Here is a 26601-nt window from a genome sequence, read left to right on the forward strand (position 1 = left end):
CTACAGAACTATAAAATATACCACTGATTTATATCCATGGCTTTTAGTAGCATTCTAAAGGGAAAAGTGGTATGCTATTTATCCTAACAGATCAAAGAATACCAAGGGAGTTGGAGGCTCCTGGTTTACGTCAGTTCCCACATGCCTTTCATCAAGCTGAATGAGATTCTAGTATTTTAAAATATGTATATTTCATTAAACATAGTCCCTAAATGCAAGCTAACCACTTCATTGGGCTAACAAATAAACACTGATTTCTTCTAATACTGGAGGAAAAAAGAACTGTGATAAATTTAGGGACATATGTTACATCTAAACACTTATACCTTATGGATGAGTTAGGGGATTTTTCCAAGAAAATTCCTATGTAATTTCCATAGGTTGTATGTCCCAACCCTTTGGTAAGATGATATCTCCAGTTACTTATATTAACGCCACACTTATTTATATTAAATGCTATAAAACTAATGTCATTTCACGTTTCATACTACCTTAGCAATCACTTAGAAAACCAAATCCTCCAAATACAAGTTTTCCCTCTTTTTATGAGATCCAAACTTAAGAACACATTTTCTTCCGCTTCTCATACTAAGGAAAAGAAGGACTAAAGCAGTGATCATGTCTTACTCAAAAAAAGCTCCATATTTTCATAAACTCTCCAAAAAGACGTTTCCCTGAAGTTCTAGGAAGAAAACTTCTAAATATTTTTACCTCCCCCTGTACTTCAAAAAAGTATGGCCTATGAATATAAAAGTGATTCGAAAATAGCAATTAAGATCCTTAAATGCTGCTGATGGCAATGAAAAATGGTACAACCACTTTGTAAAATTGGCAAGTTTCTTTAAAATTTAAACTTATACCTACCATATGACCCAGCCTAGGTATTTACCCAAGAGAAATAAATGTCTATGTCAATACAAAGATTTGTACACAAATGTTCACGGCAGGTTTATCTGTAATATACAATACTCCTCAAATGTCCATCAACATATAAATGGATAAGCAATTTGCCGTATAGGATAAGTGGAGTAAGGAAAAGTACAGTGGACATACTCAGCAATAAAAAGGGAAGAACTACTGATACAGGTAACAGTATGAAAGAATCACAAAATAATTATGCTGAATGAAATAAGCCAGACAAAAACAGTACACACTGTACGATTCCATTTATAGACAAATTCTAGAAAAAGCAAATTAATCTACAGTAACAAAAAGCAGATCAGGCCGGGCATGGCAGCTCACACCTGTAATCTCAGCATTTTGGAAGGTCAAGGCGGGTAGATCACTTGAGTCCAGATGTTTGAGACCAGCCTCAGCAACATGGCAAAACCCTGTCACTACAAAAAATTAGCCAGGCATGGTGGCACATGCCTGTAGTCCCAGCTACTCAGGAGGCTGAGGCGGAAGGATTACTTGAGCCAGGGAGACAGAGGCTGCAGTGAGTCAAGAAGAAGAAAATTGAGGGGGAATGGGAGAAATGTGCACTATCTTGTTTGTGGTGTTTTCACAGATGTATACATATGTTAAAACTCAAATTGCACACCTTAAATATGTGCATTTTACTGTATGTCAATGAAGCCTCAACAAAGATGAAAAATGCCTTCACACTGCTGTAACACTGATGATAGATTATGGAAGTAAGATCTAGCAAATTCTCAAATCATGTAACTTCTCCTACATTAACTAAATATAAAAAATTAAATCACTAAATAAAAATGAATTAACACTCTATCACAGAAGACAAAAGAGACACTGAATATAATTTTTGGCAAACTGGCTGGCTTATAATTACCCATTAGGCTACATACACAAAACTCATAAATAAAGAATAGAACAGCAACATGTTAGATTAAAATCTTTTAAGTGCTTCATTCACATTGCTTTTAAGTTTACATTTTCAGTATGCTGAAATGTGAACCACTAGCATTATGTTTTATTTAACAGCATTACTCCATCAAGGCTATTCTATCAGTGACCTTTACTATCAACTACCCACTTTCCTTCTAAGTGCAATTTAAGGCAGTAATCTGAAACAAGAGGTATGTGCACTTTTACTTATAACAGGTATCACCTTTGCATCTTTCATTAAAGAAAAACTGGCTCATGAGTTTTCTATTACATATCTCAGGTGCCGTAAGTCCAATTAATTTTATCCATAAGATAGAAAAGGTAGCCAATTGAAGGTTTAGAAAATTATTTTCATTTATTATTATTTTTAGAGACAGGGTCCCGCTCTGTTGCCCACGCTGGAGTGTAGTGGTGCATTCATAGCTCACTGCAACCTCACACTCCTGGGCTCAAGTGATCTTCCCATCTCAGCCTCCCAATTGGCCAGGACTACAGATGCAAACCAACATGTCTGGCTAACTTTTTTGTAGAGATGGGGTCTCACTATGTTGCCCAGGCTGGTCTCAAACTCCTAGTCTCAAGTGATCCTCCTGCCTTACCCTCCCAAAGTGCTGGGATTGCAAGCATGAGCCACCATGCCCAGCTGAAAATTATTTTTAAAATCTTAGCGTTTTAAGTAACAGTTAAACTAGTTCATATACAGTGAGACTCTAATAATAATCAGTAAGTTTGAATATCCAAAATGTTTCCCTAATGGCAGCTGTAGTAGAACATAAGCAGTCTTGTATGCAAACATCTTAGAAGAGCTTTGTCCAGCCCAAGCACTGATAATCATGTGATCTTTACAGAGATCACAAACCTAGCTCCCTACCTCTACCACCAGCTACATTAATACACACAGAAATTTATATATATATACACATATATTTTTTTTACATATACATACATACACACACACACACACAAACACACACACATATGCCTTTATGCCTTTTGAGGAACAAACAAGAAACCATATTTAAAGAGAATAAGTGGAAAAATAAAGAAACTGCAGATCTACAATGGCCATAGATGCCCTCCTTCATTTAAATAAGTATTAAATAACTACCCACTATGTGCCAGGTGCTTGTGATTCTCCGGGAAAATAGAAGAGAGGAGAGAGGGGGGATAAACACAAAGAGGCAAGAGAAAATTTCAGGGGTAGTGGGAGGAATGTGCGTTATCTTGTTTGTGGTATTTTCACAGATGTATACATATATTAAAAGTCAAATTGTACACTTTAAATATAAGCATTCTACTATATGTCAATGAAGCCTGAAAAAAGCTGAAAAACTATAGCGATTAATAAAATGGTTACGCTACCCTTGAGAAGAGTTCACACCTTTTGAATGATACATCTTTGAAGAAATGCAGGAAAAAGCAACTGGAGTTTCCCCAAAGATAGAAAAAATAACCAGTTATGTTACAGCGACACCAACTAGGGGCAAGAAATATGATCAAACTGACAATGACTGTTGTAGAAATTAGGCCAAATTGAGATCTTAACAGGAAAATAAAAGACCAAGATAATATTGCAGACATAACTAGGAGAGATGTCCAGCCTATAAATTTCAGGCAAGAAAACGGAATTATAGCCTCAATCATCATGTTCCTGAGAGAATGGACCTTAGGAGACAAAGAAAATCATGTTTTTAACAAAATGAAATGATCTACAATGTAGAAAGAGTTTCTTTAGAAGCTAATAAAAATCTATGCTAGACTATTTCTAAGAAACACTATTTGCAAAAAAAACTGCACATCTCAAAGCAAGAACCAATGAATAACAAAATAAAAGTATGATCTAAAAAACAGTAACAAGGCCAGGCATGGTGGCTCACGCCTGTAATCCCAGCAATTTAGGAGGCCAAGGCAGGTAGATAGCTTGAGCTCAGGAGTTCGAGACCTGCCAGGGCAACATGGCAAAACCCCGTCTCTACAAAAAATACAAAAATTAGACGGGCATGGTGGTGTGTGCCTGTAGTACCAGCTATTTGGGAGGCTGAGGTGGGAGGATGGCTTGAGTCCAAAAGGCAGATGTTGCAGTGAGCCAAGACTGTACCACTGCAATCCAGCTTGGGCAACAGAGCCAGACCCTGTCTCAAAACAAAAATAAAATAAATAACAACAACAAAAAACCCCTATAGTTGGAAACACTAATTGCTGTCTTCTTTTTCATACTATGAAGGGAAAACTTCTAACATATAGCCAAGAAACTTCAATAATGTAAAAATTTAAGTAAATAAGGCAGCCAACTTCCCTTTCAAAGAAATAGGAAAAAGGTGGCACAATAAGATGTGTCTAAGCTGAATGGACCCTATATTCAGATTGAACCAAAGATAAAATACTAAATACACTCAAAATCATGTAGTCAAAGGGGTGAAATGTCCCATAATCTATCCAAAAATAAAAATCATTTGGCTTAAGGATTTATTTTGTTTTTAATGTTACTCTGGTCACTTGAGAGACTGAAGAGGCAAAGACTCTCACTCTACCCTTCCCTAGCCAAATCTATACCCTTTGACACCAGGCAACAAATGAAGGTCTTGAGGTTTGGTGAAGAAAGCTCTGGTTCTGCGAGCAAAGGTAAAGGGGTTAGAGCCTAGGCCAAAAAGGTCCTGGACCACTAAAATCCAAAAGCAGGAAGAACCATTTTCACTCTCTAAAGCTACGCTCAAATAAGCTAGCTCCGTGATTAGTTGTTAGGCAGAACTTTTGATTTAGAGCAAGAATCAGCAAACTATGGCTTGTGGGTTAAATCCATTTAGCGGTCTGTTTTTGTAAATAACATTTTATTGGCACACAGTCACATTTATTTATGTACTATCTATAGCTGTTTTTACGCTGTTTTTACACTACAATGGCAGAATTAAGTAGTTACAACAGAAACCATATGGTCCACAAAGCCGAAAAATATTTACTATCTCACCCTTTATAGAACACACTTGCTGACCACTGATTTAGAAGAAAGGAAAGGAAAGAACACTTAGCAACCACTTGTTTTTATTATATATATTTAAAGTGTACAGCATGATGCTCTGATTTTTTTTGAAGAGCATCCAAAAGAGTAGAGTTCTTACCGTTTAGTTCAGCAAACAAAGGAGTCCACCTGTGATATCCTTTCCTCTAATTTCTAAAAGATGTTTTTTTGCCATCTTCAAGCTATGGCCATTTGTATGGTGTCTATGACTCGGCAGCTGAATAGTCTACTGTTCACTATTCATTCGTATTTAATAAGTTGTTCAAATTTAGTGTCAGATCACAATCACCATGCAGATGCATAATGGTTCTGCTTCCTTGCTTGCGCATGCAGTAAACAGCCCCAAGTTATCCAGCAGAATATAAAAATTTTGATGTGCCAGAATCTTTTAGGAGCAAATAACTGCCTTTTTTTTTTTTTTTTTTTTGAGACAGTGTCTCACTCTGTCACCCAGGCTGGAGTGCAGTGGCACGATCTCTGCTCACTGCAACCTCCACCTCCTAGGTTCAAGTGATTCTCCTGCCCAAGCCTTCAGAGTAGCTGGGATTACAGGCATGTGCCACCATGCCCAACTAATTTTTGTGTTTTTAGTAGAGACAGGGTTTTACCATGTTGGCCAGGCTGGTCTCAAATTCCAGACCTCAGGTGATCTGCCCACCTCGGCCACCCAAAGTGCTGGGATTACAGGCTTGAGCCACCGCATCCAGCCAAATAACTGCCTTTTAACTAAAGAATGATAAGTAAGGATTTATCCTGGTCAGACCAAGTACCCTGAAAGTATGTGCACCTAAAATGTATACTGCCCAAACTAGGTATCAGTTTCTGACACTGGCTGATGAAGGAGGTATTACCTGTCTAGACTGTTCCTGAACAGAAAACAATGGGAATAAACACAGAGAAACCTATCCAAAGAGGCCATGAAAAATAGGATGCTGGTCAGTGAGGTGTTCTGGACAGAATGAGACAAGGCCTGGATGAAGTCTGCACTAAGAGGGACTCCAATAAATGCTAACAACACTGAAAGAATACTCATTGGAATTGAAGTTTCAACCTCTATTTTCACATCAATGAAAAGTTTCATTCAGGCCGTGTCTGGGGGCTCACACCTGTAATCCCAACACTTTGGGAGGCTGAGGCAGGTAGATCACTTGAGGCCAGGAGTTCGAGACCAGCCCAGCCAACTTGGTGAAACCCCAACTCTACTAAAAACACACACACACAAAAATAGCTGGGCATGGTGGTGCACGCCTGTAATCCCAGCTACTCGGGAGGCTGAGGCACGAGAATCGTTTGAACCTGGGAGGCAGAGGTTGCGGATAGCCAAGATTGTACCACTGCACTCTAGCCTGGGCAACAAAGCGAGACTCTGTCTCAAAAAAATAAAAGTTCATTTCTCAGACAATTGGGGGAGGAGGAAATCACCTAGTCAGAGATAAATAAACACTGAGACAGGAAGATGAACTTTCTAAAATTCTCCATATCAGGAAAAAAAAGCTAAGAGTCAGTATAGATTATACAAGAATAGAGGAAATATTCATTCCTTTTTTACCCAGTATTTATTTATCACCTACATACCAAGTATTAAGGATAAGGTACCAAACAAAACCCCAGTCCTCACAGAGCCTACATCACAGGTGGAGGGGGAGGAGGTACAGAGCATATTATATGGTGATATATGCAAAAAAGAAAAATAATCAGAGAATAGCAGGGAGTTTTGACAGGGGTGGGCAGGGAAGGCTTCACTAAGAAGGTGACATTTGACTGCTACTTGGTGGGTTAAAATATAGGTTTAGCCCAATAAATCAAATTGTTTATACTCATAGACTGTCCATATACCTCATGAGCTTGCAGTTGTGCTTGTTACACTGTTCTTCAGAAACAGGATCATAGCCTGTTCTCCCTGAGAGTAAAGTTCAAGAAAAGTAAGTAGTGTACATTTTCTAGTAAGATAAAAGAACACCTTCAAGAAAAAATCCCTCTTTGAAATGTTCCCAAAATAACAAAGGAATAAAAAGGTATAAACTCACAAGAAATAGAAGAAACAGATGTCAACAAAAAAGGATATAAAGTAAAAAAAAACAAAAAAACAAAAACATAGCACAGAATTTTTATGTGGGGAATACTATCTTAAGTAAGTATGACAGGATACAAGGAAAGACAAACTTATAGCAAAGCAGTACTGAAAACCTTCTCAAGCTAGATCAAAAAACACTCAGGAAAGTGTGGCCCCTACCCTAGAAAGAACAGAAAGGGGCTGGGCACAGTGGCTCAAGCCTGCAATCCCAGCACTTTGGGAGGCCAAGGCGGGCGGATCACCTGAGGTCATGAGTTTGAGACCAACCTGGCCAACATGGCGAAACTCCATCTCTACTAAAAATACAAAAATTAGCTGGGTGTGTTGGCTGGAGTCCCAGCTACTCAGGAGGCTGAGGCAGGAGAACTGCTTGAACCCGGGAGGCAGAGGTTGCAGTGAGCTGGGATTGCGCCACTGCACTCCAGCCTGGGTGACGGAGTGAGACTCCATCTAAAAAAAAAAAAAAAGAAAAAAAAGAGAAAGAAAGAACAGAAAGGAACTAAGGAACCACCATGGGAAGGTTTTTAAAAATGGGTCACTGCCACACAGTTAAGCAAGAGTCCCACAGCCCTAGGGGGCCACCCATCTTGGTGTTAAATTGACAACTGGAAGAAACAACAAAGACACTAGATCAGCTGCCAGAACTAGATTAACTTCAAAGAAAAGAGTAAATTTAAACAAAAGGCTATTTAGTTGGGCACAGTGGCTCATGCCTGTAATCCCAGTACTTTGGGAGGCCAAGGCAGAAGGATCGCTTGAGCCCATGAGTTCAAGACCAGCCTGGGCATAGCGAGACCCCGTCTCTTAAAAAATAAATAAACAAAAATTTAAAAAATAAACTAAAAGCTACTTACTTGTTGGTAAGAACAAAGGTGATTATAGTAAATATAGTTTTAATTGGATTCCTACACAAAGCACTAGAGGAAGGAGATAAGGATTGGGACACCTTCTCCCTCTTTCTTAGTCATATATAAACTCCAAAAAAAGAGAAAGAACCAAGAAGCTGAGGATAAGCACCCCTAAGAAACAACTAGTGAGGCACAAAATATGACTCCTCTGGCAGGTCTCAAGACCCAGGTACTGCAAAATCTTCCCTAAGATAGCACAACACCTAGTAAATAATAAAAAAAACTCTTTCTACCTCAGGAAAATCTGGATTACCCTATTTTTCTAGTGCTCATTCATCTTTTCTACAGAAGTCAACTACTTCTTCCAAATGCTCAATGCAAATAAAAAGAAAACAGTAATGCTACAGGAATTCTACTTAAAGGGTAGGGAGAATAATAACTTTCCTATCTGTTACACTTTTACAACAGCTGTTGCACTTACTTTAAAAGGCTACTATAAAGATAAAATAAGTATCAAAGTCCCTTGTAAAGTTATTTTGAAAATCAAGTTCAAAATTACACATCTGTAGGTTTCAAAAGTTCACTGAAGATTTACTGTATTAAAGTTTTCATGTTTGCTTTTTGGTCCTCCATAAAATGGTTGAGAAATACTTAAAAATAGAAATACTAGAGAAACGTAGGGCACTCTATCAGAACAGTCCATCCTGTTCTTTGTCATCCATTCTCTTTTGAAAGTGTTGGCTTACCACTCAGGATCCCCTCCACAAAAAAGAAAGACTAGACAGAGCAGGACCTAATATTAACATACAAGGTATAGTGACAATAAGATTTCTCACAAATATCATGCTAAATTTTATAATTATTGATAAACCATTAAAAGTAAAAGCTAAACACCTCTCCCATTCCTTAACTGAAAAAAAAATAGATGGAATGCACTCATTTTGTCTTTATGGATATTCTCCAATAGCTAAAATAACTTGTTACCTTAACAACACACACTATACAGATAAATGTCTTACCTATTAAAGATTTGATATTTTCTAAGATTAAATCACTAGTAATACTTCCAGATAAATCTTGCCCCAATTCAGCAATCAGCTTGGCATAACCTTCATTCTCTTCTCTTAACAAATTGAATTTTTGCTGCTTATAACTGAAATCAGATAAATATCATTAAGGGGATAAAATTAATTTTAATGAACAAGCTTGCACAGAGTACTGTATTCTCACTGAATTTTCTTATCTCCAACCTACAGCAATCCTAAGAATAGTTGTTGAAAGTTTACCTCTTTGTGTACCTTTTAGAGTAGAAAATAACAGTGATTCATATGAGAACCCCAATATTAATTACATAGGGAAAACCAGTAACACAAGAAAAGGATATTGTTAATATCAGGGAACAATAACATATCACTATTTCCATCTCTAAGAATATACCCTGAGTATAGCCACAGTCATAAATTATTTTATTGCTAATGATGAAAGCATGAGTATTATTTTAACTTTGAATATGGGCAAAAGTAACAAAGGTTTTGCACAGGTAAAGGTCACTGATGACTCAATATTAGGCTACTTTTAGAAGGCAAAAAACACAAGACATGCTAACCACAAACAAAAAAAACAATCTTCAAAGTCCCCTTAGAAGCTACTAGCATTCAAAATATGAACGAAAAAACATACTCAGATACTTGATCTGCAACATAAGATACGTGTACTTACAAGAGTTTTGTCTTGATTTTAACTGACTTTTGATTGAATTGCTGTGATTGTTTGATAAGCCCTAATGATTCCAGTGTTTCTGGATCCAGGCGTTCCTTTAGAACTGTGTCTGAAACTAAATACTGTATTAAAAAATATTAAAGGTCATTTATTCCTTAGCATTGCATCCACAATGTTAAATATATTCAAACTAAAGCTTCCTAAATAAGAATACAAAAATAACATTCTCTATATAACAATCTACAATTTATAAAAAGGCTTAGAAGTTCAATTTAACAAATATTATGACTCCAAATATTGAAATATTTAATAAACGGCTTTCAAAAAATTCACTATAAAATTATATGCATGTTGTATACTGCCTATAAATGACAAGAACTACAGATGAAATTTTCAATATGACTGCATTTGGCTTATCTGGATTTTCACCTAATACAGCACTTAATAGCCTCCTATTTTAAGTTAAATTCTAGTATAGCAAAGACAAGCACCTTCTTCCAGGTCTCAACCATGGCAGTGCTCCCTGGTTCTAAATTTATGAACACAAATGGTTTACCAGACAACAATCATGGCAAGTTCTAGAATTTATCATTTTTAAACTACCTCTATTCTTTTACTCTTTGCTTAACAGTTTATGAGGAAAAAAATCCATTTAAAAGCTGTCTACAATCATTTCTACTTACTTTATAAATGCTTACCTTTTTCTTAGGAACTTACTAGGTCAGGAATATCACCAAAGGTTTTAAATGTATAGACAGTTTAAGTGATATGGATATGGTTACAAGCTTATTTCATAGAAACAGCATGTCTTATTTCACAAAACATTCCATTTCAAAACCCAAATCTCACCTTATGAGAAAAGTCAACTGAATGTCAATATCCTCCTTCATTAACATGATTAACTTCTATTACAACTGTTTAATGCAGATTTTTAAAAGGGAAAAATATTTTTAAAAACTTACCAAACATGCTAATACCAACTGTGTAAAATAGTCTCTCTTGCTTTTTTCTTCTAAACAATTTGTCTCAATATCTATAATGATGAAGAAGAAAAAAGTTTGATTGATTTGTCTAGACTCCCCAGCACTAAAGTAAGATACTTATTTTATTTGAAACTAACTAATTTTAAAATGCCTCAATCTGAATTTGGAAAAATTCAAAACTATGGTAACATGAGATGTTATATGAATGCTTTAATTTCTCCTAAAACTGGAGATTGACCCTGTGACCTATGACAGATCCATAAAACAGTACATCAACTACACTGGAGCTACCTGCTATGGCACTGGAAGCAACAAAGCTTCAAAAAATATTGTTCGCAAAAAATGAAACATTCAAACAAAGTTTAAATGACCACTTGTCAGAGATGCTAAAAAAAAAAAAAAAAGATTATTTTAGGTGGAAAGTTGAACAGGGTTATAACAAAGATTTCTTCTAACTCTAAAGAGCCTAATACTCAGGCTGGGCACAGTGGCTCACGCCTGCAATCCCAGCACTTTGGGAGGCCAAGGCGGACGGATCATGAGGTCAGGAGTTCAAGACCAGCCTGACCAACATGGTGAAACCCTGTCTCTACTAAAAATGCAAAAATTAGCCTGGGGTGGTGGCACACGCCTGTAATTGCAGCTACTCAGGAGACTGAGGCAGGAGAATCGCTTGAACCCGGGAGGCGGAGCTTGCAGTGAGCCGAGATCGTGCCACTGCACTCCAGCCTGGGCGACAGCGAGACTCTGTCTCAAAAAAAAAAAAAAAAAAAAAAAAAAGATCCTAATACTCATGAAGATCAAACCCATGACTTTCGCCACCCTGGTCAAATTACCATGTTCTAACCAAGCTACCTGGCCACCAACCTTATGAAAAGACAGTATTAAATATTTTTGGCCGGGTACAGTGGCTCACACCTGTAATCCTAGCACTTTGGGAGGCCGAAGCGGGTGGATCACCTGAGGTCAGGGGTTCAAGACCATCCTGGGCAACATGATGAAACCCCGTCTCTACTAAAAATACAAAAATCAGCTGGGCTCAGTGGCACACATCTGTAAGTACAGCTACTAGGGAGGCTGAGGCAGGAGAATCACTTGAACCTGGGAGGCAGAAGTTGCAGTGAGCCAAGATCGCGCCACTGCACTCCAGCCTGGGTGACAGAGTAAGACTCTGTCTCAAAAAAAAAAAAAAATTAACATCTTATCTTGAATTATAATTCTAGTCAGTAAATAGAAATTATTCAAAATTTTTATCTTCCTACTGAAATATTTAAAAACTGAGAGTTTCAGTAAATTATTCAGAAAATTTGTCAAAAAATTTTCTGATCTGAAGTGTGGAAGAAAAAAAACAATTAGTGCCAAATGCCAAGCACCAAAAATTTCAACCAGCATTGGCAGGATTACAAACAAGGCTGATCTCAGGATTACTGCTTTAACTGATTATATACTATTAACCTAATTTTACAGTCAACTCATAATTTAGAATATGCTATAAAGAGAAGCACTGGTTTTAGTGAAGTAATAAAAATTGTCATCTACATGTTCTACTGCCAACACTAAGAATCAAAAGAGAAGGGGATTTTTCATCAAACATATCCACATTTTCCTGGCCCTTGACTTTCCCTTCTTGGACAGTTGCCATTTCTACATATCCTGGCCACCGTAGCTAAGCACACAGTTAGCTCATGTGTATTAAGGAAATTTTAGGGTGTAATTTATGCAATGTAAATTACAATACAATCTCAATTTCTCATTAAGACTTTTAACCCATGTGTATCTCACCAATCCTTTTCAGGGACTCCCAATTGTTGCCCTGCTATCTGGTTTTCTGGTCCCTCCTCAGTCTAGAACTTTAAAGATACTGATTTTAAGGGATTGGGGCTAAACTGGGCCCATTCTTTTACCCAACATGTATCTATGCTCCAGGGCCCTAAAGTCCCTAAGATCTACCTCTCAAGGTCCCTAAGATCAGGGGCACTGGATGGCAGATTCATCCTCTTCAAGTCAAGTCTCTCCTCTCAGCCACTTAACCTGATTAAGACACTTACCCTCTGAGGGTTTGTGAACCTGGAATGAATTATTTTAGCTCATTAATCTTAATTCTTAGAATTGGATAAATTACTTAAATGTCTAACCATTCTCTTGGGTTCTGACAATGTTAGGAAACGCTTAAAAGAGTCTCAGTAAATTTCTTAGCTGAGCTATCTCAACAATCAGTACAGGACTCTATTATCCCAACTGTACCTTCCCTGGTTTCTTTATTCTTTTTGCTCTAACTCATAACACCATTCTAATAAACTCATTTATTATCCCTGACTCCTTTACCTCGAATAAATTCTCTTTAATTTCCCCTATGATTTCAATAAAAAGCCCTCAGCTATTTCCAGCTCTAGTGCCCAGCATCACCAATTACCTACCCCAGCCCAGAGGCCCCATCAGCATATCAACTTACAGCAGACTCCCCCTTTCTATAGCTCTCATGCCCCCTCACCTTCATACTATTAGTCTGTTAAAGTTGCTATCAGCCGGGCATGGTAGCTCAAGCCTGTAATCCCAGCACTTTGGGAGGCCAAGGCAGGCGGATCACCTGAGGTTAGGAGTTTGAGACCAGCCTGGCCAACAGGGCGAAACCCTATCTCTATTAAAAATACAAAAATTAGCTAGGCGTGCTGGCACATGCCTGTAATCCCAGCTACTCAGGAGGCTGAGGCAGGAGAATCACTTGAACCCACGAGGTGGAGGTTGCAGCGAGCCGAGATTGCACCACTGCACTCCAGCCTGGGCAACAAGACTGAAACTCCATTCTCGGGGCGGGGCTGGGGGCGGCGGTGGGGAGGTGGTGAGGTGGTGAGGGGGTGAGGGGGTGGGGGGGGTGGGAGGGGTGGGGAGGAAGTTGCTATCTTAACCCGGAAAGTGCAGCACTAATTTCCCTTGTAACTGTCAACATTTAGAATGACAATATGATGTAATAAAAAGATCATAGGCTGTGGAGCCAAAGGGACCCAGGTTCAAATTCTGCCTTACTGGCTTGCATGGCCTTGAAAAATCACCGCTTCGCTGAACCTCATTTTTCTGATCTGTACTCCTACCACCTTTACAGGAGTTGATGTAAGGATTAAAACAAAGATTAAATGCTTAACACAATGCCTAGAACATGGAAGGTACTCTAAAAGCAGAACTTAAATTGTTATCATTATTATTGTCATCATCATCATCATTATTATTAGAGGTAGCTAGCATTCTTACTCCTATTCCCCATCCTTGATCTGGGATCACACGTGAATCATTTTTTTTCTGCCAAGGGTGAGGGTAGGTGAGTGAGGGAGCAGGTGAGGGAAATCCTCTTTCCAAGTTTGCCGTCATAATCTTGCTTATAAAAATGGACTGGATAGGCCGGGCACGGTAGCTCATGCCTATAATCCCAGCACTGTGGGAGGCCAAGGTGGACAGATCACTTGAGGTCAGGAGTTTGAGACCTACCTGGCCAACATGGTGAAACCCCATCTCTACTAAAAATACAAAAAAAATTAGCCAGGCGTGGTGGCACGCGCCTGTAATCCCAGCTACTCAGGAGGCTGAGACAGGAGAATCACTAGAACCCAGGAAGCAGAGGTTGCAGTGAGCCAAGATCGTGCCACTGCACTCAGTCTGGGCAACAGAGCAAGATGCCATCTCAAACAAAAAATGGACTGGATAGGCTAAGAGAAATTTCCCAAAAGCAACCAAGCATCATCTTCATGAATTCATGTTACTTGTAAAAGACAATGACTTGTAACAATAATTCATATTACTAAATAACTATGAAGGGAAAAATATAATCTAGTAAGTCAATAAAGAAATTACTAAGGCCAATAAGCTGATAATTGATGATTAGCCAAAGAAAGATATACTCCTGACACTATCAAGGAACAACAGCTTCCACAAAATGTTACCTACAAATCTGTCTTACAGTCTTACAAATTTATAGTAAAAATATTTTTAACTGAAATTTGTTTCATGATGTATTTATTTGCAAAAAAAAAAAAAAAAAAAAGGTAATATCTTTAGTGCCTCACTAAAAATTTTAGCTTAAAACATTTTTTGGTTGGCTTACATCAATCCAACAGATATCATGAACATATACTCTATCATCCAAACCAGGATAGTTATGAGAGTAAAAGAGGGTACTATTAATAATTAGCCAGTGAAAACAAAACAAAACTGGGACATGTGGTCATCTCATCAATGGTCTTCTCTTTTCATTTATCACTCCCAGTCAACATACATTTTGACCTACTCCCAACATTACCGGGAACTCAGGAAATCTGAAACTTCCTGAAGGATCAAGCACCAGGATTTATATTTGTCAAGAACAAATTCTAAATTCTCAGTAAGATATTTAAGTAATTTATCTAATTCTAAGAATTAAGATTAATGACCTAAAACAATTCATTCCAGGTTCACAAACCTGCAGAGGATGTCTTATTTTAAAGTGAATATTGGCCGGGTGCGGTGGCTCACACCTATAATCCCAGCACTTTGGAAGGCCAAGGTGGGAGCATCACTTGAAGTCAGGCATTCAAGACCAGCCTGGGCAACATAGCGAGACTCTGCCTCTAAAAACTAACTAAATAAATAAAATGAATATAATAATGTTTGGCAATGTCTTCTATTAGATTCAAAGTTACAGAAAGCACAAGACTGGGCCTAGTGCAGTGGCTCATGCCTATAATCCCAGCACTTTAGAAGTCTCAGGTGGGCAGATCGTTTGAGCCCAGGAGTTCCAGACAAGCCTGGGCAACATGGTGAAACCCCATCTCTACCAATATATATATACAGATATATATAAATTACATATATACATATATATAATATATATTACATACATACATATATAACATATATACATATATATTATACACATATATAATATATAATATATATATCTGTATATATAATATATATGTGTATATATATATATTTTATATGTATATATATATTTTAGCAGGGCATGGCGGTGAGATAGGAGGATCACTTAAGCCCAAGAGGTTGAGGCTGCAGTGAGCCAAGATCACACCACTGCAGTCCAGCCTGGTCGAAAGAGTAAGACCATGTCTTAAAAAAGAGAAGAAAAGAAAAGAAAGCACAGGACTGACTGAAGGGAAAACTGTGCTCAGTTATTTTCATCTAGATCTAAAATTAGAGAAAAAAAATTATAATAAACATTATTGTTTAAATCCATGCCATGGGATACTACATTTCATTCTAAGTCACAGAAATACTCCTTTTTTTATCTTGCATGAACCCTTATTTATTCTGGAAAAATAAAGAAGTTGCTATTCCCAAAGCTGGTTTCTCATCCTCAAAACAAAAGTACTTTTGATTACTTTGGCTCTTCTTGCTCTTTCTAAAATTAAGAATCAAAAGAGTACAAGAGCAAAGTAAGTATTTCTTGAGAGTCCTAAGTCTGAGATTCTGACATCATTCATTGAAAACCTGCATTGAATAAGATTATTTGGTTACCAAATCTCAGAAAACTTGGCCTTTTAACTTGAAATGACTTAATTTAGCTCAAATTTATACAAATCTACATTGTCAAAAACTCAAACAATTTGAATTATACCTCTAAAGCTTGTTTATAACATTGATTATGACATTTGACTTATATTGCTATATTCTCTACAAAGAATCAATTTGCTTCTAGACTTGCAGAAACATTTGTAAAATTCTTAGTTTAAAACATTTTATTTAACAAACATTTGATTTACCAAACAGCACATTACAGGTGAAATAAAGGCTTAATACCTACCTAATATGCAGAATACATCAGCAAGAATGGAGGGCATATCCTCACGAAATTCCTAATTTTAAAAATATAATTACAGTAAATAGCAAAAAAGCACACAGCAAGTATTAGGGTTTCATAATAACACTCTTCTGTGAAACTTAAAAACAAAAAATGGCTGGGAGCAGTGGCTCACACCTGTAATCCCAGCACTTTGGGAGGCCGAGGAGGGCAGATGACTTGAGCCCAAAAGTTTGGGACCAGCCTGGACCATGTGGTGAAACCCCATCTCTACCAAAAAAAAAAAAAAAAAAAAATTAGCCAGGCGTGATGGTGTACTAGCTACTAAGGAGGCTGAGGTGGGAGGATCATTTGAGCCCGGGAGGTGGAAGCTGCAGTGAGCCAAGATCGCACCACTGCACTCCACCCTGGGCAACAGAGGAAACTCTGTCTTTAAAAAAAAAAAAAAAAAAATTGATTTCCAGGTGGTGCTGAAAAAAGATTTTTAAAAAACAAAAACCCCATCATTATATTGACAAATATTAAAATTCTTCAAGTAAACTTTCATAACAAAGAGGAAGAAGATAATGTTTGCAAAAAATGTTTAAATGTCTACCATGAAATAACTTGATAAAAAAACAGAAACCTAAACAAGCACTTTGGGAAATAAAGAGCACAAATGAGTAACATTTTTCCAAAGAAGTTTCGTTTTAGAAATCACATGAATTTAGAGTGCCTCATACTTACCTAAAGGAAGACTGTTAAAAACTGTACATTTTTCATCCAAGACTTTAAATGTTGTGCTCATGCCTGAGTCAATATTTGATTTATGCAAAAATCATAATGGTATCAGAAAAACAGAAATCTTGAAAATACAAAACCAGCTAAAAAGCTAAAAGCTGGTTTGGGCAGTTTTCAGTTTCAGGAGGTACATGTACAGGTTTGTTACATGAATATATTTGGTAATGCTGGGGTTTGGGTTTCTATCGAATCCATCATCCAAATAGTGAACACAGTACTCTATAGGTAGTTTTTCAACCCTTATTCCCCTCCTCCCTCCCCGCTTTTTTGGAGCTCAATATTCTCTTTATTTTCTTTATTTACTCTTGTAGCCTTTGGAGAAAATGACCCAAAATCGGGCCAGGCACAGTGGCTCACGCCTGTAATCCTAGCACTTTGGGAGGCCGAGGCAGGTGGATCACAAGGTCAAGAGTTCAAGACCAGCCTGGCCAACATGATGAAACCCTGTCTCTACTAAGAATATAAAAATTAGCCAGGTGTGGTGGCATGCGCCTGTAATCCCAGCTACTCGGGAGGCTGAGGCAGGAGAATTGTTTGAATCTGGGAGACAGAGGTTGTAGTGAGCCAAGATTGTGCCACTGCACTCTAGCCTGGGTAACAGAGCAAGACATTGTCTTGGAGAAAAAAGAAAAGAAAAGAAAAGAAAAGGATCCTCCTGTTTCTGAATAAAAACTTCAGCATTATTCTAGACTTGTCTCTTGACTTTCCACTCCCACGCTCAATTTTAGGGCTATTTTCCATTAGAGGGGATCATAGTTCACTTACTGCAGTTAACAGTTTGCTGGCAGTATAGCAACCCTAAAATTAGCCTATTTTCAGAAACTAAAAGAAATTCTAAAGAAAAATCTGGCAGCTGCAAGGAGACGCACAAGTTACTCTTCTGTGGGTAAGATACTGGACAGTATATAGTACTAAGAGAAAGCCATGACAATCAAGCTGCAGAAGTATCTATAAAGACATCATTAAGTATTCAAAAGAAAGAAGAAGCTATGTAAGAACCAAACACACATATATAAAATTCACTTGAACTATCCATTTTCAATAAATGAAAAAAGAATCAGAATCAGATCCCATAAACAAACTAAAACCTATACCAATGCTCAATTTACAAAATGAAATAATCTTGTCAATCAGATTTTAGCCTCAAATTTCTTAAGGGCTCTGAACTCTGGTTATGTCTATTTAAATGCAAGTACTCAGGCCACTTGAAGATCAAAAATAGAGTAAGACAAGAGTTTTCAAAAATGAAATATTAGTTGTTTAAGAAAGATTGGTAGCAACTGAATTTTTTTAACGTTAAAAAAAAGGAATTTGACTACTCCAACATGAACTAATTCTGTTGTTATCAGCTGGAGATAATTTAGAGACAAAAGGGAAACTCACTGAATTCCTACTGCTCAAATACACCCCAATATGGGGTGGAAAATTACAACAGCTAAACTTAGAATTTCCTTAAGACTATCCCTGGGAAAGCACAAAAAACATACAAATATTACCTCCCCTGACAGAAAAAAAGGCTACAGAAGATTAAAGAAACACAGTAAGAGAAGTTCAGATTGAGACCAAGAAGCTTCAAATCCCACACCTTAATAAAACCTATTATAAAAGCTATTCTGAATTTTATTTATATACAAGTTCATTATAAATGTATATATACACATATATACATAGACACAAGATAATTTTATTTATATACAAGTTTAAAAGCCAGCTTAATAATAAAAGAACAGCACGCCACTTGTAAAACCTCAAGCTTAACTACTGGTTTACAATTTGAAAGCCCATTTTCCAATTTAAATGGCAAACCACCATGAAAAATAGTTGGTCTGAATCTAACTTAAATTCTCCAATAAATGAAGGAGTGAAACAGAATAACCATGTAAAAGAGTTTTTTTTAATCTAGTCGATATTTTTTAAACCATAAGTAAATGAAAACTGGCACCAAGTGAATGTTAGAGCCAAACAATTGCAATTTAAAATAATTTAATCCTCAATTTTAAAATATATTTAATTTCTAAACATAACTACAAACAAAAAATGGCTTATACTATATTGAGAGAAAAATATTTTAGCCAATTTACTTTTTTAGAGTGGCATTTTTTATTAAGGACACCTTAATTTCTTCTTTTTTTTTAATTATACTTTAAGTTCTAGGGTACATGGGCACAACGTGCAGGTTTGTTACATATGTATACATGTGCCGTGTTGGTGTGCTGCACCCATTAACTCATCATTTACATTAGGTATATCTCCTAATGTTATCCCTCCCCCCTCCCCCACCCATGGATACCTTAATTTCATTACAGCACAGGCTTTTTTTTTTTCTCCCTACCAGCTTACCTGATATTTCCTACTTTACCAACAACCAGATAAAAAGATTAAACTATCTATGTTCCTGTCTGGCAAAAATGGGTTACCAATGTCACCTTAAAACATCCATTACTCACTTCCATAGTTCTGAGGGGAAAAAAGTTAAAAAAAGAAAATTTTAAAAATCCATCCACTACTATAATTTTGAATAAAATACAAGTTATAAACTTCAGGGATCTTTGTGTCAAAGCAAAAAGATATATAACAACTATTAACTTAAAAAAAATATACATACTTACACTAATGTCACTAAGAACATTAGATGCCTGTTCATGCTTTAGATTTCCTTTAATTACATGATATGACAACTCATAGAGAGCTTGCTGGAAATCTGTTGAACATAAGAGAAATAATGTAAGGATACAGTCTCTTGAACATGAAAAGTAAATCTATATATTTCCTACGTCTCAGAATTATTATAAACATCAATAATGAAAAATATAATTCTAATGCTTTTCCTCTAGCAATTTTTTCTTTTATTTTCACAAAAACACAAAATTAAAAGGTTAGAAAAATGTTAACCATCTCTCCACTACTATAACTACAGCTTGAGCATTCCTTTCCAGTTTTTTCTGTATGTCTACAGATTTTACATATTTAAATTCACCATGCACATCATATAGCATTCTGATTCCCCCCAAAAAACTTTTAAAGCATTTTTTCATGCTACTCGAGTCTCTATAATTATATTCAATGAACTCTAGCAAGTGGATTCAAACCAATCATTCTCCTCACCAGTAGACTTCAGATATATACTCAATTCAATCTCAGCACTATAGTGACAACAGATAAAGAATAGCAGTAAATATACTACTGAGTTTTAACCATACCCTAGTGTGAGAGAAATTTCTCCCCAAATCTAAATCTCTTTGTCCCATAAAAATCAAACAAAAAATACATGTATAAAATGGCAGTTCTATGATAACTGTCAACTACAAGTAGCAACATTCACTATTAATTACCACAGTCCCCTTTCCTGAAAAAAGATATTTTGGTTTTGGAGTGGGTAGTTAGTGGTCAGGTGAACACCTCCTTCTGGTCATCTTTTTTTTAAGTCCCATATACTGAAAACTTTACCTCCTTCCAATCATGAAAAGTAGTGAAACAAGAAGCTTTAAAGATGCTAATGTAAAATAAAGTCTATTTGTAATCTCCTTTTGAGTGGAATCAAAATTTTTTCAGAATCAAACAGCAAGTTAAAAAATCAAATACTTTAAAAATCTTCTTAGCCAGGCGCAGTGGCTCACACCTAAAATCCCAACACTTTGTGGGGCCAAGGCAGGAGGACGGCTTGAGCCTAGGAGTTCGAAACCAGCCTGGGCAACATAGGGAGACCTCATCTCTACTAAAAAAAAAAAAAAAAAAACATTAGCCAGGTGTGGTGGCACACACCTGTTATGCCAGGTACTCAGGAGGCTGAGGCGGGAACTTAAGCCCAGGAGATCAAAGTTGCAATGAGTTGTGATAGCACCATTGTCTCAAAAAATAAAAATAATAATAAAAATAAACTTCTCCCCTGCTATGACTCCTAGCCACAAAAAGGAACATAATAGAAATCAAAATGTACATAAATCCCCCCTTAATGAAAATACTATTTTGCAGTAAAATTAACTTGTTCATTAAATCATTTGCTATTGCTATTTGCTATTGCTAATAATTATTCCAATTATTTATGAAGAATTCTTTATTAAATATATTCTGCCTATTTTACAACTATATCTACGTTGTGCTTTTAAATAACAATATAAAAACAAAGGAAAAAATTTCTGTATTTTGGTATCGCAGGTATAAGAGGTCAACTTTATGCTTTGTATTTCCATGAATAAAATGCTTTACAACAAACAACAAATAATACTTATTTAAAATTTTCCAGACAATTAAGGTGGTTTTTTTGGCTTTTTTTTTTTAAAGCAATAACTTAGAAGAACAAATAGCCAATTATCAAAAACTAAGGTCCCATGAGAATATGTCCTCTGGTACTCACAGGGGACCAGGGAAGTCTAATCTTAACCACAGAAGGAGATTAAAATAGAGAACAAGTGACCTGGGTCATTTTGCTGAAACTAAAGTGACATAAGAACAATCACACTGTAATCCACACAGCAGCAACGAATAGTCCCTAAATCACAAGTTTTCTTATTTTTTTTTTTCTTTTGAGACAGAGTCTCGCCCTCCAGGCTAGGGTACAGTGGTGCAATCTTGGCTCACTGCAACCTCTGCCTCCTGGGTTCAAGCGCTTCTCCAGCCTCAGTCTCCCAAGTGACTGCAATTACAGGCGTCCGCCACCACGCCCAGCTAATTTTTATATTTTTGGTAGAGACAGGGTTTCACCATGTTGACCCGGCTGGTCTTGAACTCCTGACCTCAAGTGATCCACCCGCTTTGGCCTCCCAAAGTGCTGGGATTATACGCGTGAGCCACCAGGCCCAGCCTAATTCACGAGTTTTCTAAATGCCTATTTAAAAATGGTTAGGAACTCCTATTGTGTTTTATCCATAGAACTGTAAGTGGTGGTTTAAAACTGTCAGGTTAGTTCCACAGAAACCTATAAAATCTATATTGCAGGTGAAAAACTTTATATTTACAATGAGGAGGAAAACTTACAACCTTATAGTTATCTACAAAAAAATTCAATAAAATATTTTATCTTAATGTTAACACTTCAGAAAGAGTAGTTTCAAGAATAGCCACTAGAGGCCGGGCGCGGTAGCTCAAGCCTGTAATCCCAGCACTTTGGGAGGCTGAGGCGGGCGGATCACAAGGTAAGGAGACCGAGACCATCCTGGCTAACATGGTGAAACCCCGTCTCTACTAAAAATACAAAAAATTAGCCGGGCGTGGTGGCGGGCGCCTGTAGTCCCGGCTACTCAGGAGGTTGAGGCAGGAGAATGGCATGAACCCAGGAGGCGGAGCTTGCAGTGAGCCAAGATGGCACCACTGCACTCCAGCCTGGGCGATAGAGCAAGAGACTCTGTCTCAAAAAAAAAAAAAAAAGGCCCCTAGAAGGTACTTCTAGAGATTCTTAGTTTTTGCGGGGTTTGAATGTTGAAGACACCAGTTCTTGGTTATGTCTAATATTGCTAGTACTACTCATGTTTGTTTTTTTTAAACAATAATGTACTGTTTATTTTCAAATAGCTAGAAGGAATTTTTAATTTTCCCAACACAAAGAAATGATAAATGTTTGAGGTGATACACTAACTACACTAATTTGATCATTACACATTATATACACGTATCAAAATATCACACTGTACCCCAATTACTCATGTTTATTAGCCATCATTACAATGTTGTTTCATTGGCAGTGGCTGGGGTGGGGGGAAGGTGATTTATAAAAGAAACAAGGAGAAGCAGTGTGTGCAAGGGAAACTGCCTGCCTGAAATGAAATTAATTCAAGGGAAGGGCAGAAAGAGAAAGGTCAGAGGGGACACTGCCCGAACTCAAACCCCTAAGACAGAAAAGAGATTCTGAAGAAATGACATTCAGTCAGTTTCCTGCTAGGACAACAAACTGGAGCCCCTCAAACCAACGCCTGCCTGTTGACAGAGATCAAAGGAGTATATGTGTTAAGGAAGCAGGCAAGGGTAAGAGAAGGAGAGCAATGGCAATTCAGCCAATAAGGCCACACTCATAACTATTTCTGGTTTCACATGTGAATCAGAACCATGCAAATAAACAATAATCTAATAGTTATTAAAGATCCAGAGTCACATGGTTACACTATTTACACTATCATTTATTGAAAATTCTTCTATTTTATCCACCTAATGTTTCTATCAAACAAGATCAAAGTTAACTGAGATGTTAAAAACTGATTTTAAACCCGGGGAAGAAAAAAGATAAAGTACCCAAGTATTTTTAGAAAGGAGTCTTTTTGTACATTCTTATACTTCTGACAGTCAACTAACTTAAACAAGAATACATTACTGTCTATCAACCTCAAAAATCTTTTGAGTGATCATGCAATTTTATAAGCAGGATAAACAAGAAAATAATTTGGGGGGTGGCAGGCTAGGAATGTTAACTCTTAAAACAGGTCTTACCCATATGACAGGGTGAAAAATGGCTTCTTCCTTTGTTAAAAAAAACATTTTCGGCCAGGCACGGTGGCTCACGCCTGTAATCCCAGCTCTTTGGGAGGCTAAGGTGTGCGAATCGCCTGAGGTCAAGAGTTCGATATCAGCCTGGCCAACATGGTGAAACCCCATCTCTACTAAAAATACAAAAATTCGCCAGGCGTGGTGGCGGGCGTCTGTAATCCTAGCTACTCGGGAGGCTGAGGCAGGAGAATCGCTTGAACCTGGGAGACAGAGGTTGCTGTGAGCCAAGATCGTGCCATTGCACTCCAGCCTGGGTGACAGAGCGAGATTCCATCTCAAAAAAAAAAAAAAAAAAAAACCATCTTCCACTCACACATCCAAATGTTCTTTTTATGAAACAAGGTTCACTCTGTCACCCAGGCTGGAGTGCAGTGGTGTGATCTTGGCTCACTACAGCCTCTGCCTCCCGGGTTCAAGCGATTCTCGTACCTCAGCCTCCTGAGTAGCTGGGATTATAGGCACACGCCACCACACGCAGCTAATTTTTTTTTGTTTTTTTTTTTTTTTGGTAGAGATGGAGTTTCACCATATTGGCCAGGCTGGTCTCGAACTCCAGACCTCAAGTGATCCACCCACCTCAGCCTCCGAAAGTGCTAGGATTACAGGCGTGAGCCACCGCACCTGGCCCAAATGTTCTTTAAAAAGTATATCCTCAGCTATGCAAGGTGGCTCATGACAGTAATCCCAACAATTTGGGAGCCTGAGGCGAAAGGACTGCTTGAGGTCAAGAATATGAGATCAGCCTAGGCAATATAGCAAGACACCTCATCTCTACAAAAAATAAATTAAAAAAATAAGGCTGGGCACAGTGGCTCACACCTGTAATACCAGCACTTTGGGAGGCCAAGGCGGGCAGATCACCTGAGGTCAGGAGTTCAAGACCAGCCTGACCAACATGGTGAAACCCCGTCTCTACTAAAAATACAAAATTAGCCAGGCATGGTGTCACATGCCTGTAATCCCAGCTACTTGGGAAGCTGAGGCAGGAGAATCGTTTGAACCCGGGAGGCAGAGGTTACAGTGAGCTGAGATTGCACCACTGCACTCCAGCCTGGGCAACAAGAGTGAAACTCCATCTCAAATAAATAAATAAATAAATAAGCAAGGAGCGGTGTTGCACACTTGCAGTCCCAGCTACTTGGGAATCTGAAGTGGCAGGATTGCTTGAGCCCAGGAGTTTGAAGCCGCAGTGAGCTATGATTACACCACCACTGCATTACAGCCTGGGCAATGGAAAGAGACCCTGTCTACTTTAAAAAAAAAAAAAAAAAAAAAAAAAGTATATCCTCTATTATGAAAGTCATGATTTTTGGTAGAACAAAAATAAATATATATATATGTAAAATTGTTCTTAATCTTCTATTCACAAAAGCATAATTTAAATGACCATAATAAATTTTATCTAATGATTTTTGGCTTCAAAGAATATCGGTTATAAAAATGTATTTTCTAATTTAAAAAAATACTGTGGGTTTTACCCCCAACAATACTACTGTAAATGCTTTACACTTACTAGACACAATCACTTTTAGTTTTGCCCCTCCTTTGCCAAATCCACATGTCTAATTTTAAATTAACAAAATGTTAAATAGTAAAATCCTTTGAAACTAAAGTTACTGGAAAATTATAATACATACTGCTTAATTACATATTTCATTTAATAAATCATATCTGTGATATGCAGTAAACAACTCCTTTGAATGTTTCCCATGACAACTGCCTTTAACAAGATCCCTAGACACCACCTAAACATAACCAGCTTTAGTAAAAACACTGAACCTCAGTTTCTGGAAATTTTCTAGTGCAAATAAGATCAGAACAATTTTTCTTTCCATGTTATCTTTTCTGTCATATTTATGATTGATACAGCTAACAACTGCTGAAATTTAGCTAAATACACCAAGCCCCAATTACAAAAGTCAAGCAATATCATATCATTATAATGCAGGTCAAATAACATCAGTATACAGAGATATAGTCTTACTGTAACTGCAGTTTTAATCCTGACTATAATATAACCACGTAAAACCTTTATATAATGTGAACTATCTTATACCTTTTGTTTTCATACCTAACAATGAATAGAAAGCAGACAGTTACTAATTTTAATCAAGAAATAACTAAGATACTTTTAAAAATCTTACCTCTGTATGTTGAACTATCATGGCTTTTATTTTCACTGAGGATCCGACATAAATGCAAACTAGAAAAAAATAGAAAACATGTATTTCAATTTCCACCCTAACATGAGATGATTCTTATAAAGCAAATTATATCAACTGGCAAGTAAAAAAAAATTTAATCAAGCATTTATTCTGCCTTTCATATACAAACTGTACCACTGGTAACTCATAGAAGATTAAAAATACCTCTGTAGTAATAAAGAAGGAATTATGAAATTAGAATATCACCATTTAAGACCCCTAATTAATAAAAGAATCTAGGCATCTACCAATGGCTGCTCACATTACTAAAAGAGACTATGGGCCGGGTGCAGTGGCTCATGCCTGTAATCCTAGCACTTTGGAAGGCCAAGGCGGGAGGATTGCCTGAGCTCAGGAGTTCGAGACCAGCTTGGGCAACACAATGAAACCCCGTCTTTACTAAAATACAAAAGAAATTAGTCAGGCGTGGCGGCATGCGCCTGTAGTCCCAGCTACAAGGGAGGCTGAGGCAAGAGAATTGCTTGAACCCAGGAGGCAGAGGTTGCAGTGAGCCAAGATCGCGCCACTGCACTGCAGCCTGGCAACAGAGCAAGACTCTGTCTCTACAAAAAAAAAAAAAAAAGTAAAGAAAAGAAAAGAAAAAAAGACTATGACACATTATGTGCCTCCAGATTCTGATGAAAGAAAACACCATGTAGGCTGGGCATGGTGGCTTACGCCTGTAATCCCAGCACTTTGGGAGGCCAAGACAGGCAGATAGCTTGAGCCCAGAGGTCAAGACCAGCCTGGGAAACATGGTGAAAACCTGTCTCAACAAAAAATACAAAAATTAGCCTGGCATGGTGGCTCATGCTTGCACTCCCAGCTACTCGGGAGGCTGGGGTGAAAAAATCAAATCATCTGAGCCCA

General features: G+C 37.4%; 1 protein-coding gene across 20 annotated transcripts in view; it reads right to left on the reverse strand.

Annotated features, from left to right (window-relative positions):
• THOC2 (THO complex subunit 2) overlaps window positions 1–26601 on the reverse strand; it is a 132888-nt gene that overhangs the window by 86959 nt on the left and 19328 nt on the right. For all 20 annotated transcript variants that reach the window (XR_010111333.1, XR_010111334.1, XR_010111336.1 and 17 more), the window contains exons 2-7: window positions 25672–25730; window positions 19663–19754; window positions 16277–16328; window positions 10468–10538; window positions 9506–9627; window positions 8806–8939 (exon numbers count right to left, since the gene is read on the reverse strand). Coding sequence is in view for 13 of the 20 variants with exons in the window: in XM_008976731.5 (XP_008974979.4) it covers window positions 8806–8939; window positions 9506–9627; window positions 10468–10538; window positions 16277–16328; window positions 19663–19754; window positions 25672–25730 (530 nt within the window). In the remaining 7 variants the exon portion in view is untranslated. The remainder of the gene's footprint in view (window positions 1–8805; window positions 8940–9505; window positions 9628–10467; window positions 10539–16276; window positions 16329–19662; window positions 19755–25671; window positions 25731–26601) is intronic.

This window comes from Pan paniscus, chromosome X, assembly GCF_029289425.2.
Source record: "Pan paniscus chromosome X, NHGRI_mPanPan1-v2.0_pri, whole genome shotgun sequence".
NCBI classification, from domain to species: domain Eukaryota; kingdom Metazoa; phylum Chordata; class Mammalia; order Primates; family Hominidae; genus Pan; species Pan paniscus.